The sequence below is a fragment of the Marmota monax genome, unplaced genomic scaffold, assembly GCF_021218885.2.
Source record: "Marmota monax isolate L192 unplaced genomic scaffold, Marmota_monax_Labrador192_F-V1.1 WCK01_AAM20220418_F8-fsc00373, whole genome shotgun sequence".
In the NCBI taxonomy this organism is placed as follows: Eukaryota; Metazoa; Chordata; class Mammalia; order Rodentia; family Sciuridae; genus Marmota; species Marmota monax.
This window is the reverse complement of record NW_026692275.1, coordinates 675,355-692,563: the sequence shown is the minus strand read 5'-3', so window position 1 is coordinate 692,563 and position 17,209 is coordinate 675,355. Positions and strand designations below refer to the sequence as shown.

Sequence of the window (17,209 nt, the reverse complement as noted above, 5' to 3'; positions counted from 1 at the left end):
GAAGCGTTTGAGTGGCTTGTTGTAATGGCCAATGTTTTGGCCATTCTTGACGAGATATGATGCTAAGGTCAGCTCCTGTGTCCAGTAGCCCATTAAACTCATGACCTTGAATATTTAGTTTTAGCATTGGGCGAGAATCTAAATTTAAAGACAACATAGCCCAATCTACACCTGTGGAGCCTAATCCCCTGGAACCTCTTTCTACACTATGACTAGGAAATTTATTATGTAGGCTGGGTATTATTAACAACTGTGCTATTCTATCTCCAGGTGAAATTACTGATATACCTCTTGGAGAACTAGCTATAATTTTTATTTCACCTACATAATCGGGATCAATTACCCCAGGACTTATCATAAGTCCTTTTAATGTAGATGAACTACGTCCCAGTAATAAGCCTACTGTTCCTTGGGGAAGAGGTCCTTTTACTCCTGTGGGAATGATTTGAACTCCCATCTCTGGAGTTAATACTGCTCTGGCAGAGGCACAGATGTCCAACCCTGCGCTCCCTCGGGTTTGTCTGATGAGGGATTTAATGGACAATGTGTCCTGGGCACTACCCTGATGGTGTTGCTGGGATCCTCCACTGCCCCGTATATTTGTGGTTGTGGGCCCCGGAGCATTGGGCCCCCCTGTCCGTTTTTTGGCAATGGAGCCTGATGCCTTTCTCCACGATATCTTGGATAAATACCTGGTCTTTGTCCGTTTTTTGATAAGGGAGTACCTTCTATGGTGGTTTGAGAACGGCATTCATTAGCCCAATGTCTCCCTCTACGGCATCGTGGGCAAATACCTGGTATTCTATTCCTTTGATACCTACTTTTGTTAAACCCTCCTCCTATGGGGCAATTCCTTTTAAAATGTCCTGTTTGTTCACAATCATAGCATGTTTTTGGCCTGGCATCTAAAGCCTGTTGTACTGCAGCTGCCAAGACTTGCCCTTGTTCATTAATATCTCTACATAATTTAATATATGTGTTTAAATCTTCATGTCTCCATGGTCTAATAACCTCTCTGCAGCAACGATTTGCTTGGTCATAAGCCAGTTGTTTTATTAATGGCATTGCTTGTTCTGTATCCCCAAAAATTTTGGCAGCCGTTTGAATTAGCCTATCTACAAAGTCAGCGTAAGGTTCATTAGCTCTCTGTATTACCTTAGATAGCTGACCTTGTAAATCTCCATGTCCTTGTAAAGTCTTCCATGCCCTAACTGCGTCTGCAGCAATTTGTGCATATATAGCAGGATCATATTCAATTTGTTGCCGTTGACCCTCATAAGGTCCTTTTCCTAACAACATATCTAGATTTCTTTGAGGGTAACCGGCTGCTGCATTTCGCCTAGCTGTCTCCGCGCAAAATTCCTCATTGGCAACCTTCCATAACAAATATTGTCCTCCATTTAGTACAGATTTACACATGCTAGCCCAATCTGCTGGCGTCATGTCCAAGTTAGTAATGGACTCAACCATGCTTACCGTGAAGGGAGCTTGGGGACCATAGGTTGTTACAGCCTCCTTTAACTGCTTCACTGTTTTAAAACCTAAAGCACGGTGAATTCGCTGCCCTCCTGCCTGTTCAAGTACAGGGCATGCTAATCTTTGAGGTCCTGTCTCAGGATCCCATTTATCAACTACGGGGTTTGAGGGCCACTCAGCTGTCTCCATCGGTGGGGCTGTTGGTTGAATTACGCCCTCTTGTGATAAAACGGAGTTACTAAAAGCCTCCTGTTGTGGCCTTTTTCCTAACAACCCCTTTTCCTTTAAATTTTCTTCCTCTGTCTGACTAGCTCGAGAGACCTTCTCTTTTGCTTGATCTAAAATGTCTTTCTCCATGGTCTGAACCTCTAACAATTTACTTAACATCTTTTCGGTTTGTTTTTTACTAATTTCTAATCTACTATAAAGATAACGCAACCCAATAAGATAGCACAAAACAAAGCCGAAACTGAATGAAACAAAAACGGAATAAAAAATCGTTGTATCAATTTTCTCTTCCTCAGGGCCGACAAACTTCAAACCTTTAGTCAACCATTTTTTCCAGTTTGCCTGAGAAATTTCTAGGGATAGGCAGCTTGAAACAAAAACAAGATAAATCAAAACAATAACACATTGTTTTTTGAGTTGGTCACCCATTCTTTCGCTCTTCCTCAGGGGCGAGCAATTTCACTTACCTCTAAGCTTCAGAAGTTCCCCGTACGAGCCGCCAAATGCCACAGTCTGGCTGGGCACAAATGCCGCAGTCTGGCTGGGCACACAATCACGAGCCACCACACAGCTTGTAGATTCAAACAGCAACTCTTTATTCCCGAACTCACACCAGCCGTCTACAATCACGTTCTGGGGAAATCCACGTTCTCTGCCCAAATCCACGTTCTCTGCCCAAATCCACCTCCACTGGGCTTCTATCTCCAAAATATACTGTCTGAATCCCGTGAGAACTCAAGGGGAACTCAGGCAGCAGGATACGCCCTATTCCCAGCAGGAATAATCTTAAACCTTAAACCTGGAACCTAAACTGGGAACGCCCTAAACAAGATTATCTTAAAACCGGGAACACCCTAATCTGCCTTGGTCCTTGAGCAAGGTTAAGTACATTCAATGTCACTGCAACATGGGGTACGCTGGCAAGGAAATTGTCATACTTACTTGGCTAATGGCTCCCAGCATAAATATACACCAAAAATCCTCTAAAATTATGGGATATTACAGCTTTTACTTTGTGCTGTAATCTATTTTTCTTACCAAACTTTTCTCAGGTCATTTAGTGTTGAGACAATATTCCATTATATGGATGTACCACAATTTATTCAATCATTTACCTACTGGTAATCATTTAGTTTATATCTAGTTTTCCCTCAGATGTTTCAATAAATATCTGTGTATATAATTTTGTGAATGAGTGCTTTTTTATAGTATAATTTCTCAAAAGAAGGCTGTCCACTGACAGATGTGTATTCAATTTTAATACACATCCATGTAATTTTGTACCACTTTGTAGTTCTGCCAGCAGTATTGAGTGTGCCCATTTCCCTGCATCTTCACCAAAATGAATGCTGTCATTGTTAGGACCATATACCAGTGTAATGAAAAACGGTATTACAGGCATACTTAAGATAAACTGCAGGTTTGGCTCCAGACCACAAAAGAGCCAGTCACATGAATGTTTTGGTTTCCCAATGCCTGTAAGTTATGTTTATACTATAACGGGGTCTATTCATTGTGTAGTAGCAATGTATAAAAATGCATGAATCTTAAAACATTTCCAAAATTTCAAAGTGTTAATAATTACCTGCTTCTTCAGTGAGTTGTAATTTTTTCACTGATAGAGTCTTGCCGTGAAGTCAGTGGCTACTGACTGATCACAGTAGCAGCTACTGAAGGCTAAGGTAGCTGTAGGAATTTTGGACTGGCTAAGTTGCTTAAGGCCTTGCTAAGTTGCTGAAGCTGGCTTTGAACTTGCAACACTATTGCCTCAGCCTCCTGAGATATTGGGATTAAAGGCAAGAACTACCATATCTGACAGGAATTTCTTAAGACAAAAATAAAGTTTTCTGTGTCAATTAACTCTTTCTTTCATGAATGATTTCTGTTACATGTGATGCTGTTTGATAGTATTTTATCCACACTAGAACCTGGGGGTCAAAATCAGAGTCAATCCTCTCAGACCCTGCCACTGGCTCCATTAACTCAATTTGTGTAATATTCAAATCCATTTTTATTTCAACAACATTCATAGCATTTTCACCAGAACTGGATTCCACCTCAGGAAACCACTTTCCTCTTCTATAAGCAGCAACTTTTCCTCTGTTAAATTTTACTATGAGACTGCAGCAATTCACCCACTTTTTTTTTTTTTAGGCTTCACTTCTAATTCTCTTGCTATTTTTACTATACCTAGTTACTTTCTCCACTGAAGTCTTGAACCACTGTCATTCATGAGGGTTGGAATCCACTTCTAAACTCCTATTGATGTTGACATTTGACCTCTTATCACAAATATTCTTAATGACATCTAAAATGGTGAAGACTTTCTAGAAGATTCCCAATTTACTTTGCCCAGTCCAAATCCATCAGAGGAATCACTACCTATGGAGGCTATAGTCTTACAAATGTGTTTTATAAAATAATAAGCCTTGAAAGTCAAAACTACTCCTTGATCCATGGCCACAGAATTAATATAATGTTAGCAGGCATGAAAACAACATTAAAGCATTATACAACTCTGTCAGAGCTCCTAGGTGATTAGGTGCATAGTAGCAACATTTTGAAAAGACTATTTTTTTTTCAGACCAGTAAATCTCAACAATGGGATTAATATATTCAGTAAATCATATTGTAAGCAGATGAGCTGTAGCCAAGCTTCCTTGTACTATTTATAGAGCATAGGCAGAGTAGATTTGGTATAATTTTTAAGGGTTCCATCTAGGATTTTCAGAATAGTAAATGAGCGCTGGCTTAAATTTAAAGCCACCAGATGCATTATTCTTTAACAGGAAAATCAGGATGGGCTTTGAAGACAAGCATTTGATTTCTTCTCTCTTGCTTTCAAAGTTCTAGATGAAATCTTTTTTTCCAATATAAGGCTGTTTTATCAACAGTGCAAATCTGTTTAGTGAAGCCACCTTCATCAATCTTGGCAAAATGTTTTGGATAACTTGCTGCGGTTTCTATTATCAGCATTTGTTGCTTTGCTTTGCACTTTGCTAGAGATGGCTTCCTTAAAGTTCACAGAGCAACCCTTGCTGGTTTCAAACTTTTCTTTTGCAGCTTTCTCAACTATCTGAGCCTTCATAAAATTGAAGTCTGGGCCTTGTTCTAGATTAGATTTTGGTTTAGAGGAATGCTGTGGCTGGTTTGATCTTCTATTCAGAAAAACAACTTTTTCTGTATCAGTAATAAGGCTGTTTTACTTTCTTAAAATTCATGCGTTCACTGGAGTAGCATTTTTTATTTCCTTCACGAGGTTTTCTTCTGCATTCACAAGTTGGATGTTTGGCACAAGTAGCCTAGCTGTTGGGTTAGCTCCACTTTTTTTTTTATGCTTTCTTCAATAAGTTTAATAACTTTTAGCTTTTGACTTAAAGGAAAAGGTGAATGACTGTTCCTTTAACACTAAAAAGGCTACTGCATGTTTACTTACTGACCTAATACTCTTGTGGCTCAGTGAACAGAGACGCCTGAAGACAAGGAGAGAGACAACGGAATAGAGTTGGTAGAACATCAGAAGAAATGCATTTGTTGACTAAGTTTGCAGTCTTATATGCGTGTAGTTTGTAGTGTACCAAAACAATTATAATATTAACATCAAAGATTACTAATAACCATGATATAATAAAAAAGTATGAAATATTACAAAATTACTAAAATGTGAGAGATGAATTGAACACAAATTATTAGAAAAATTACCTCAATAGTTTTGCTCAATGCACGCTTACCACAAAACTTTAGTTTGTAAAAATTTTTGCACACTATTTGCAAAGTACAATAAAGTAATATACGCCTTTTCATTGTTGCTTTCCCCCCCTAACATCCTATTAACCACTAATGAGAATGAACATACTTTATGACTGTTAATTGTTTTCAATGTCCTGTTTTGGGGAATACTTATTCACAGTTTGACCCTTCTCCAAAAAATTCGAGTTACTTTGTATACAGGACCACTGACATTTCCTATCACTCTAAAATATTTCTTCTGGTCCACTTTTCTTTTAAGTTGGACTATGATCTCCTGTCCTATGACATTTTTTTGTTTAGTAAAACATGTCTGCCTGGGTTTGTAATCCTGTTAAAACATCATTCCTGCCCTAAGTTTGTATAAGGCTTTTCTTTTAATGTGTATCTTTGTATCATTTCAATCGCTGAGACCAATTTGAGAAATTTCTGCAAACTTTCTTTTATTAAGAAAAAAATATTTTAAAAAAGTGGGTGGCCAAAATGGAGGATGAAGGTGACTATCTCATGGTGCTAGATAAGAAAAGTCCTACCTTCCAGAAAATGAGACTTGCAGTATTGTGAAATGTTAGAACCAAATTCTCATAAAACAGAATTAAACAATGTATTTGGGGTTCTCATTTCACATATACGGATAATAAAATTTTACATATACATATGTCCCTTTTAACTATTTTTATTCCCATATTCTTTCCTTCTTCTTCTTCTTCTTTTCTTTTTCATACTGCAGTTTGAACACAGGGCCTTACACATTCAAGGTAACTGTTCTACCACTGAGCTACATCCCCAGCCCTCCCATCTTTCTTGATAAATGCTTTCCTATTAGATGAAAACGTTGTAGAAAAGGAAGAACAGGGTATTTGAGAAGGTTATTCAATCCTCCCTACATTAATCACATGTAAATATATAAATCCTCCATTTTAAAATGTCACATATTTAAAGTCAACTAAATTGGCACAAATATTACTTAAAACAATAGCATGCCAAAAAAGTCACTGCATGATTGTTTATTTAAAATATTATGACTCTGGTTGTAAATACATATGGGCTTACATAATTTATGGTTATTCATATAAACCCTCAATTAAAATACTATTAATAGTTCATCCCCAATGCCTTTTGTTCTAATAAGCACAACAGTAAATTTTCTATCTCACTGAAAGTGTTTATAGCCTTTTGAATCTTGATTTGTGAAGAAATGACTGAAAAATAACTTATGCTTAACTACACCAAACAATAATATTATTTGCAATGGTTGTCACAGATTTCTCCATGGCAAAATAGTAATATATTGTTATTGCACAATTTATAGGAACAGGTTTATAATCTCTCGCTACATAATAACAGTGTTTCACTGCAACTTGCTTAATACATTTAAAATTATGAAATACAATTTACAAAATCTTTAACAATATACTTTTATGATAAAAGTATCCTGAGGATATTACAAAATTCATTTTACCAGCCCTTCATTTCTTTGCTTTGACTGTTTAATTTCCAAGATAATAGTTGTCCATATCTCATTACATAAAAATGCTCTTAATTTATAGTTCCTAATGAACAAAATAAATTTAAGCTAAATATTATACAGTTGTCCCTTAAACACTTAGTCCCCTTTGCCTCCTGTCTCATTGGTTAAAATCAAGTATTTATCAAGTTTTCTATAATTCTGAGTCAGAAAAGGTATAGCATGAAACAAATAGGATTAGCATACATAAGTATAGTGCATTTTAAATATTTTGGTCATATCTTATAATAAAATAATGTATTTTGGCAAAAATAATAAAATAATAAGGTTTAGTTTATTTTCTATTAATGGTAGGTCTGGAGGGTATTTTACATTTGTAAATACTAATTTGACTCTTTTCACATTTATTTCTAAAAACACTGCTATAAGGTTTCAGAATATTAAGATTAAAAAGCACCTAAAAAATAAGAAATAAAGATAAAATTTAAGTAAAATTTCTGTAGATACTCAAATATCTTCTGACAAAATGATAAACTTTTAAGTGTTTTACATGTGCCAACACAGAATCTTTATTGCCTGCTAAGACTTACTTGACTCTATGTAATCTTTAAAATAATCTTAGACATCATCTGGAAATTTATCTGAAAATTAGAATGGAATTCAAAAAAATTTTCTTAAATGAAGAAAACAGTTGCAAAAAAAGTTATTATTCTGGTGGCAGTAGTTGTTATGGCACAAAACACAAGAAAAGATATGTAGTTTTTTCTTATATACATACAAATGAAGTTCAACTAAGATGCGTAAGATATATATATACACATATATACACATATACATACACACAAATACATCTACATACACACAATTTGGGCTTTAGAGGGGAAATTGATGAAAACTTAACATATGAGCCATTTGGCTTATTTATCATTTATGTTCCAATGACAGTTTTAAAAGAGATGTTATTGAGTTCTTACTCAAATATCAATCTATCATTAAGAGGAAAAGAGTCCGAGATGCATATGCCTGATAGAGGAAGTAAGAGTGGATTAAGTGATGAGTTATTATGTGCAACTGCCATTACTTAAAGGGTATTTTTACTCTCAAATTCATGCAGAGAGATCTGCAGAAGAGTTTATCAACAATAAGAAAACAAAACTCCTTTAACTGTATGACATACTCACTACACCATACTATAAATATGTATTATTATAGCATTACTTACACATTCTACTTTAGGCAATATAATCTAATTCTGAATGATTCTGTTAATTTTTAAGGCATCAGTGCATCAAGGGCAAAGCTCCATAAAATAAACATTAAAATAATAAAGCAAGAGCTTATTTGTGGTATAGAGAATGATTACTGTACATGACATCTATTGGTAACTTCCACCAAACAGGTAATAAATTATACATCTTTTTTGTAAAAATATTACAGCATAAATTTCACATCATTTTTTAACACTTCATTTAAAGGGCTAAATTGATCTGGCAATATCCTCATTTTCATTGTTCCATCAGCTCCACAAGAGAAAATGTGATTTGCTGGTCCTGTCTCAATTTGCATCACTCCGGTTCCAATATTTCTAAAAATGGACTGCCGAGCATGTTCATTGATAAAAGTGTGGAGAAGACTGAAAGTAGAAAGACTCCAAATCTGAAAAACATTATGAACAAAATGAAAACTGGGTTGATAGTATCTTTTAATAAGGTAGTATTAACCCTGCATAGGAGATGAGAAAACCTAATTATATGAAGGTTAAGTGTACAATGCCACAGAAACTTTTAGTATTACAGAGACTAAAATATAAAAATTTTCTATTTCTTAGCTGAGCTTTTGCTCTCTAGATGTATAGTGGAATACTCTACTCCTGTTTTTGTACTACTGAGTACCTAGCTATCAGAATGCTGAAAAGAGGAAAACACCTAGAGGCTCTCCATCCTGGTAAAGCTATGCTTTAACTACAAGACAAACATCAGCTCTTAAAACTTCAGAATACTTACTTAGATTTTCTATTTTCAGCCCATATCAAAATAAATGTGTTTATTTCTAAAGCAAATTATAAGTATCAGGGCTGGAGTTGTGGCTCAGTGGCAGAGCGCTTGCCTCGCACATATAAAGCACTGGTTTCAATCCTCAGTACATGTAAAAATAAATAAACAAAATAAAGATATTGTGTCCATGTGCAACTAAAATTTTTTTTTAAAAATTATAAGTATCTTTATTTATGTGAATTACTTATATAGTTTTAGAACATCTATCATCTATGTTATTTATTATTTTTACTTTTTTTTTTGGTACTGGAGATTGAACTCAGGGGTACTCAACCACTAAGCCACATCCCCAGCCCTATTTTGTATTTTATTAGAGACAGGGTCTCCCTGAGTTGCTTAGTGCCTCGCTTTTGCAGAGGCTGGCTTTGAATTCGTGATCCCCCTGCTTTAGCCTCCCAAGCTATAGAACATCAATTTTAGATTTAGAAAACTAATTTATTTCCTGATTTTATTGTCATCATTAGAAAAAAAAACTTACTACTCTGTACATGAATTTATTAAATTATGGTTTCTGAATGCAATTTATATTTTTAATTTTTTACTTTGATTCTAAGAAAAACCTTTTCAAATTTCTATAGTTCTGTTTTTTTTCTAGCTGAGAGTTATGAAAATTACCAGTTTTAATAATTAGAAGTCTTTTTTTTAAGATTCTTTTTTTTATTGGTTGTTCAAAACATTACAAAGCTCTTGACATATCATATTTCATACATTAGATTCAAGTGGGTTATGAACTCCCATTTTTACCCCAAATACAGATTGCAGAATCACATCGGTTACACATCCACATTTTTACATAATGCCATATTAGTAACTGTTGTATTCTGCTACCTTTCCTATCCTCTACTATCCCCCCTCCCCTCCCATCTTCTCTCTCTACCCCATCTACTGTAATTCACTTCTCTCCTTGTTTTTTTTTTTTCCCATTCCCCTCACAACCTCTTATATGTAATTTTGTATAACAAAGAGGGTCTCCTTCCATTTCCATGCAATTTCCCTTTTCTCTCCCTTTCCCTCCCACCTCATGTCTCTGTTTAATGTTAATCTTTTCCTCCTGCTCTTCCTCCCTGCTCCGTTCTTAGTTGCTTTCATTATATCAAAGAAGACATTTGGCATTTGTTTTTTAGGGATTGGCTATCTTCACTTAGCATAATCTGCTCTAATGCCATCCATTTCCCTGCAAATTCCATGATTTTGTCATTTTTTAGTGCATTAGAAGTCCATCTTATTGCACTAAATATGCTAATTGCTTAATGAATTCTAAAACACCAGATCCCTGGTGTAGGGTTGCTGACCACTTATTTTACATGGAGACTAGTCTAAACTGATTTATCCATTTCCAAATGGGGCCACAGGACCCTCAAAAAAAACCCAGTAAGTATGCACTTTCCTGAACCTTGGACTTCACAACTGAGTATTTCTGCAATTTGTACCTTTAATAAATCTCCTTAACATTTTTAACAAGGCTGCTTAACATTTTAAACAACCTAAGTTTGAAAGGACAACTAGGCACAGGGCTTATCCAGGTACATTCAGAATTCTTCACTCAGGCACTGAGTGGTTGGATACTTTTATTATATTAAAAAAATGGGACAAATGTGGGATAAAAGAAAATGTCAGTATATTACTCAGTACCTGAAAATTGAATCCAGTAAATTAAACAACTCAAGAATATAGAGGCAAGACTAGTTCTAATGTCTGAGATATGTTTATACTTGTAGAAAAGTTACTTCTTAAGCATGAGTTAAGCATATTTTAAGGCAATAAAAAAATTTCAAATGTAATTTATCAAAGGATTTCTTAAAAAGTAATTAGCACTGTTGAAATAATACTACTATTACTTAAGACTGGTATTGTCAAAGTGATTAAAGACAAGATTTCTTAAATTTTTTTTTTCATTTTGTAGATATTGTGGTATCAATCATGTTTACCTTTATTTTTTTAATTTTTATTTTTTTCATGTTTACCTTTATATTGCCTTCTGCAGATCCTGTAACGAAGTACTCTTCAGTTGGATCAATAGCAATGGCTTTAACAGGGGAATCATGGCTCTGAAAAAGTTGCCTTTGTTGTCGTTGGAGAAGGTCAAATACACATGTGAAACCTTTTCTGCCACCTGATATTAGTAGTTGATGTTTAGGAGCATATGCTAAAACTGTGGCTCCACTATCATGGCAGGTAAAAGCTGAAAGTTAAAAGAAAAATGTTAAAACCACTTAATAATATGGCTAAGATGGCATAAGACCAGATTTGCTTTCTTGCCTGAAACAATTTAAAAGCCAAATGAAATATAAGGAAAAGAAATGACTTGAGAGATTGGACATCATTGGGCATTCCCATCTCTGAAAGATGGGAAACAAGCCATACAACTGCCCCAGCTTATTTCCTAGAGAAAGTTTTCTGGCCATGGCACAATGAGAGGGAACCTAAGTTGATCTGATCTAACCAGTCATAGTGGATGAATAGTACTCTATTATATAAAGTTTCCTCATGGACATCCAATTGGAAAAATTGTCTCCAATTCTCACTTATTATATAAGGAAAGCTGCTAAAAACGTTAATGTACAAGCTTTTTATAGATATGCATTGTCATTTCTCTTGGGTATATATGCAATAGTATCCACAGCTGGGACATGCTAGGTATTTAACTTTATTATAAACTGCCAGTTTTCCAAAGTGGTTGTTTCATTATATACTTCTATCAGCAACATACTCGTAGAAAAGTTACTAGTTTCTCTACCTCCTCGTCAACACTTAATATTCTCAAGTTAGTTAATTTTGGTCATTTGTGTATAGAGTGGCGCCTTACAGCAAATTCAGCATGCATTTCCTTGATGATTATTTATGATGATCACCTTTTTGTATACTTTTTTGCCATTCAGATATTGAGAAGAGGTTAATTTTAAAAAGTCCTGTATTCAGCATTTCTCTCATGGATTGTGTATTTAGTGATGTATCTAAAAACTCATCATCAAACCCATGACACCTAGATTTTTTTGCACGTGTTTAATTGTTTGCATTTTACATGTAGGTCCTATGATCCATTCTGAATTAAATTTTGTAAAATGTGAGGTCTCTAGGTTCATTTTTTAAAACATTTCAACATTCAATTGTTCTAGCACTACCCGTTGAAAGAATTATTCTTTCTTCATTAAGTTGCCTTTCTGCTTTCATCAAAGTTCTGTCTACTGTGTATGTATGTCTGTTCCATGATCTAAGCAACTATTTAAAAAATTTTTTTTTTTTTAGTTGTTAATGGACATTTATTTTATATACTGTGCTGAGAACTGAACACAGGACCTCACACATGCTAGGTAAGTGTTTTGCTACCAAGCTACAACCCCAGCCCTAAGGAACTATTTTTACAGCAACTAACTTTAGTATATTGACCTTGTATTCTTGCTACATTCCCACATTAGTTCTAGAAGTTTCTTTTACAGACTGAGATTTTCTACAGAATCATGACATCTATATACCTTTTATTTTTTTCTTGTGTTACTGTTCAGACTTCCTGTACAATGCTGAATAGGAGTGGTGAGAGGGGACATAATACTAGGTATAATTGATGTTCATAATAATGACCTATGGCTATCAGATTCAAAATAAGGACAAATGCTTTTTATATTTTCTGTATCCTACTGTTCTGCATCAAGGTATCAGGTAGAGTTAATTATGTATATCTTTTTGTTTTCAAACCCTGATATCATGAGCAAAATAAACCTTAAAAGTTGTAAAACACATGATCTAGCTCAGTTGGTAGAGTATTTGCCTTGCATGCAAAAGGCCTTGGGTTCAATACCCAGCATCACAAAACAAACAAACAAACAACAACAAAACAAAACAAAACAAAACCCCCCACAACTAAAAAACTTACCATGGACTAAACTATTGGCAGGTGCTACAAGAGTATCCCACAAACATATGTTTCTGGAAAAAAAAGATTACTTTTTGAGTGACATAGAAAGTTAACAGAATAAAAAATAAGTATGTCTCATGTAAATGAAATAACATGACTCTCTCAAAGAATGTTCTTAAATTTATAAAAGTATCAAACACAAACCAACAAGCTTACATAATCGTTTTACAAAAAAACTAAAAACTATTATTTTATAAAACTGCGTAACTTCAGCTTAACAGGTAGTTACATTAATATCAAATAAAGGGTGAATATAGAAACTACTTTGATTATCAGGTGAAATGACATAAACAAATGGCAAAAAGACACTGAACTTTCTTGAACACAAAGAAAAATTTCTGATATAAAGAGGCATCAATATATGTAAGGAATTTCTATGGAAGATAGGCTGAAGACTCTACAGTCCTAAAAACTAGTTTCTAGTGAAAACTGAGGCCTTTCAGATAAATATAAAAAGCTCAGTAACCTCAGTGTGCCTTGACCTCAGAATTCAGTTGTTCTAGATGAAAAGGAGAGAATTTAGCTTTTTGCAGAGGCAGGGTGAAGGGAAGTGGGCGGCTATGGATTAGATATTAGAAAACTGAGTCTTTTTGAGTCCTATTTTCTTGTTGTGAAAGTCATATCTATCTACCAAATAGGACCATGGTGGATTAACTAAGTTAACTAAATGACATGACCAATAAATAATGAGTCTATTTTTGTCTCAAGCTTTTTAAATACATAGAAAATAATACAAAGTACATCCTACTAATAACCAAATTATTTTCTCCCTAACTTTACAAGTAGGACATTAAAAATGTTCTAAGTAATTGTCTTTTTAATAAAAAAATATCTAAAGGCATAATTATTCTTGAGGAACAAGGACATAGAGCAATAAAAAAAATCAGCTATACATATACGATTCAGTTTCAGCTATCATCTCTTACCGATTATCAGTTGAAAGACCAGCTGTGGCTATCAGAGAAGAGGAACTAACGAAGACAAAATCATTGGCTGTTTTGTTATGACACTGCCAAGTCTGGAATGGTTATAAACAATAAATGTTACTGTTGTCACTAAAAATTTCATAACCAGGTAGATGTATTATTCAAAAAGTGATCATACAGTTTATGACTTTCTTAAACCTTTTCTTTTTATCCTCTGAACTTAAGAAAAGTTGTAAAAGTAGCCCAGAGAACTTTCACATATCCTTCTCTCAGATTCAGCATTTTTAAACATTTTATCACATTTGTTTCTTATCTATCTCTCTCTCTCTCTTTTTGGTGCTGGAGATCAAACCCAGGGTTTTGTGCAGGGCAAGTAAGTGTTCCACTACTGAGCTACACCCTCTAGACCTTCTACTCTTTCACAGATGCAGATACACACAGACACATGCACACTTTTCCTGCACCATTTAACTAGACTGTATGTCATGATACTTTATGAAGCCCTTCACTTTTTTACTTTTCCTGTGGTGCTAACGATTGAACCCAGTACATCATGCATGTTAGGCAAACACTCTAGCACTGAGCTACACTGAAAGCCCAAGCCCTTCACTTTTGTTTGACCAAAACTTCAAAGGTAAACATAAGGATGTTAAACTTTAAATATTTCCTCTGGTATATTTAGTGAATTTTTCTGTCTTAGGAAAGATAGAAAGCAGGATTTTAGATTAGCTTTGAATTAACCTTTGTTAACCTGACATCACATATTTTTCAGAAACATTTAAACTTATAAGAAATTGTTCAAATCTATGAATAAAAATTACTAAATCACCAAAACTAGAAAATTTACAGTAGTTCTCAATATTCCATCAACTAATAACTTGATAAATTATAAAAGTTTAATCAATTAAAAAAGGAAAGGCAGACTCTTTGAGGACCAAAATTTAAATCTGTTGGCTTAGTAAAAACATAAAGAAAAAAAAACAAACAAAACTAAAGTTCTTTTAATGTATCCTAACCAATTGTCACTTGCATACTTTCACTTAATATTGTATTCTAGCACTTAACCTTGAATGAATTACTGGAATCCTAGCTATATTCTTAACTTCTTCCAGATACGTATTGTTTACTTCTGTAAAGGGCTTTACTGAAGAATGTATTAAATATTAATACAGTGTTCTTTGAAGCCACAGAAGGTTAAGTCTACATAGCACTGAATAGAGATACCTCAATATTTCATTTAAAAAGAGACAGACAAATGGGCCATGGGTTTAGCTCAGTGGCAGAGCACTAGTCTAGCATGTATGAGGCCTGTGTTTATTCCGCAGCGCGCGTGCACACACACACACACACACACAAAAAAAAAAAAGGAGGGGAGATAGAAAAACAAGTTACAATATAATCTTTGTACTTTGTGGAGAAGCAGGACTGCAGGGAAAAATCAGATGCACTGATATGACAATCATTCCATGTAGGTAATATATACATTGCATGGGTCTCTGGAGGTACCATGTTAGTTCTGTACATATTAACTTTCCAAATTATCAGAGATGAAGGATTTTTATGTTTCACAGAACAATTTAAACATAATACAAGGACAGGAGCCTATATAAAGTGACTGGGAGTACATAACACTGCACAGATTTTACTTGAATATATCTTGTCTCAAATACATTCTTGGTTTCTTTAAAATAAAAATTCAAATTTATTATATAGGTAGGAAATCTTGGCTTACCAGGTATGGCTTAGGCATGCTCCCAGTAACTGGACAACATTTCCAGTTTGTTTGATACAAACTTAAATATCCATCAGCATCAACTATTCCAAACTTGGAGAAAAAATATTTAAAAATTTTAAATGTTTAATACAAAAGCACATATTTAAACTTATCTTCACTGTGACAGTCATACTTTTGCTTAAATATTAAACTGAAATATTGTTCAAAATTTTACTTCACCTATGCATGAATCTAGCTCAAAAATAACATTTAGCTTCTGCTTAAACAATATGCCAGGGTAGACAAAAAGGAAACAAACACCAGATACCCCTTTAATTATAGTAATCTAAAGCATCACCTATATATTCTCTATAAATACTCCAAAAAAGTACATTACTACTAAACTTACATATGACCAAGTTTTAAGTCATATGTAAGACAGAAAACATTTCTGAAAAGGACAAAATAAGAACTTTCAGAAACATAAAACAAGGAAAACATGTTAAGAGTAGAAAGTGAAATAAGGATTGTCACATTAAAAGAATTCTACTACGGGAGCTTAGGAGTAATTATAATTAGGAAGACATTAACATAATTCAATAAAGGAGTATGTAAAGATCTTCCAGGATGAGTAAGACAGCTAAAATATTTTTTATTTAAATTGTAAAAATTGTGTATGCTTATGTAAAGTATATAAGTAAAACACATGTTTATTTTGGACACTTGTCCTCTCCTCCTTCCAGATCTAATACCTACTACGACCATTTGATGTTGTTTAAGATTTCTTTCTATGAATATTTAAACATTTACACACAGCATTTTAAAATAACAAATGGGATTGTAATATATAGTTCCACAGTTCCATTTTCATTTATTATATTTCTATGTCAAAACAAATCTAGCTCTGTGTTTTCCCCTTATAGTTTATAAAACATATATTGGAGAAAAGACAGCCTCTTCAACAAATGGTGCTGAGAAAACTGGAAAGCGATATGCAGCTAAATGGAACTAAGCCCCTCTCTCTCACCATGCACAAACTCAACTCAAAGTGATCAAGGACCTAGGAATTGAACCAGAGTCCCTGCACCTAACTGAAGAAAAAGTAGGCCCAAATCTTTACCATGTCAGATTAGGCCCGACTTCCTTAATAAAACTCCTATAGTACAAGAAATAAATTTAAAAATCAACAAATGGGATGGATTCAAACTGAAAAGCTTCTTCTCAGAAAAACAACCAATCAGCGAGGTGAATAGAGAGCCTACAGAAGGGGAGCAAATTTTTACCACATGCCCATCATCTAGGAAATACAAAAAACTTAACACCAAAAAAACAAATAAGCCAATCAACAAATGGGCCAAGGAACTGAACACTTTTCAGAAGATAATATACAATCAATCAGATATGCCTTTTCATAACTATGTGATAGATATTCAGAATTGGGAAGGCTTGGTCAAAAATTGTCATTTAAAATTGAGAGATGAAGGCAAAATTAAATCCTAAGTGGAAATATGAATTCACACCAATTTTTTTTCTTAGGTAACACTAAATAGTATTAAAATTTGAAATATTTGTCAATTTTGTACAAAAAAACTTTAATTTTGAGTTCAATTATTAGTGAAGGTTACTGACTATGCACAGACTTTTCATAAATTATTACTATTGTTAGTCTATATCTCTACTAAA

General features: G+C 34.2%; 1 protein-coding gene across 1 annotated transcript in view; it reads right to left on the bottom strand.

Annotated features, from left to right (window-relative positions):
* The window catches only part of Dmxl1 (Dmx like 1), a 329,055-nt gene that overhangs the window by 150,387 nt on the left and 161,459 nt on the right, over window positions 1-17,209 (bottom strand). The window contains 3 exon segments of the mRNA XM_058578056.1: window positions 12,845-12,897; window positions 13,813-13,904; window positions 15,545-15,637. Of these exon segments, the coding sequence (XP_058434039.1) occupies window positions 12,845-12,897; window positions 13,813-13,904; window positions 15,545-15,637 (238 nt within the window).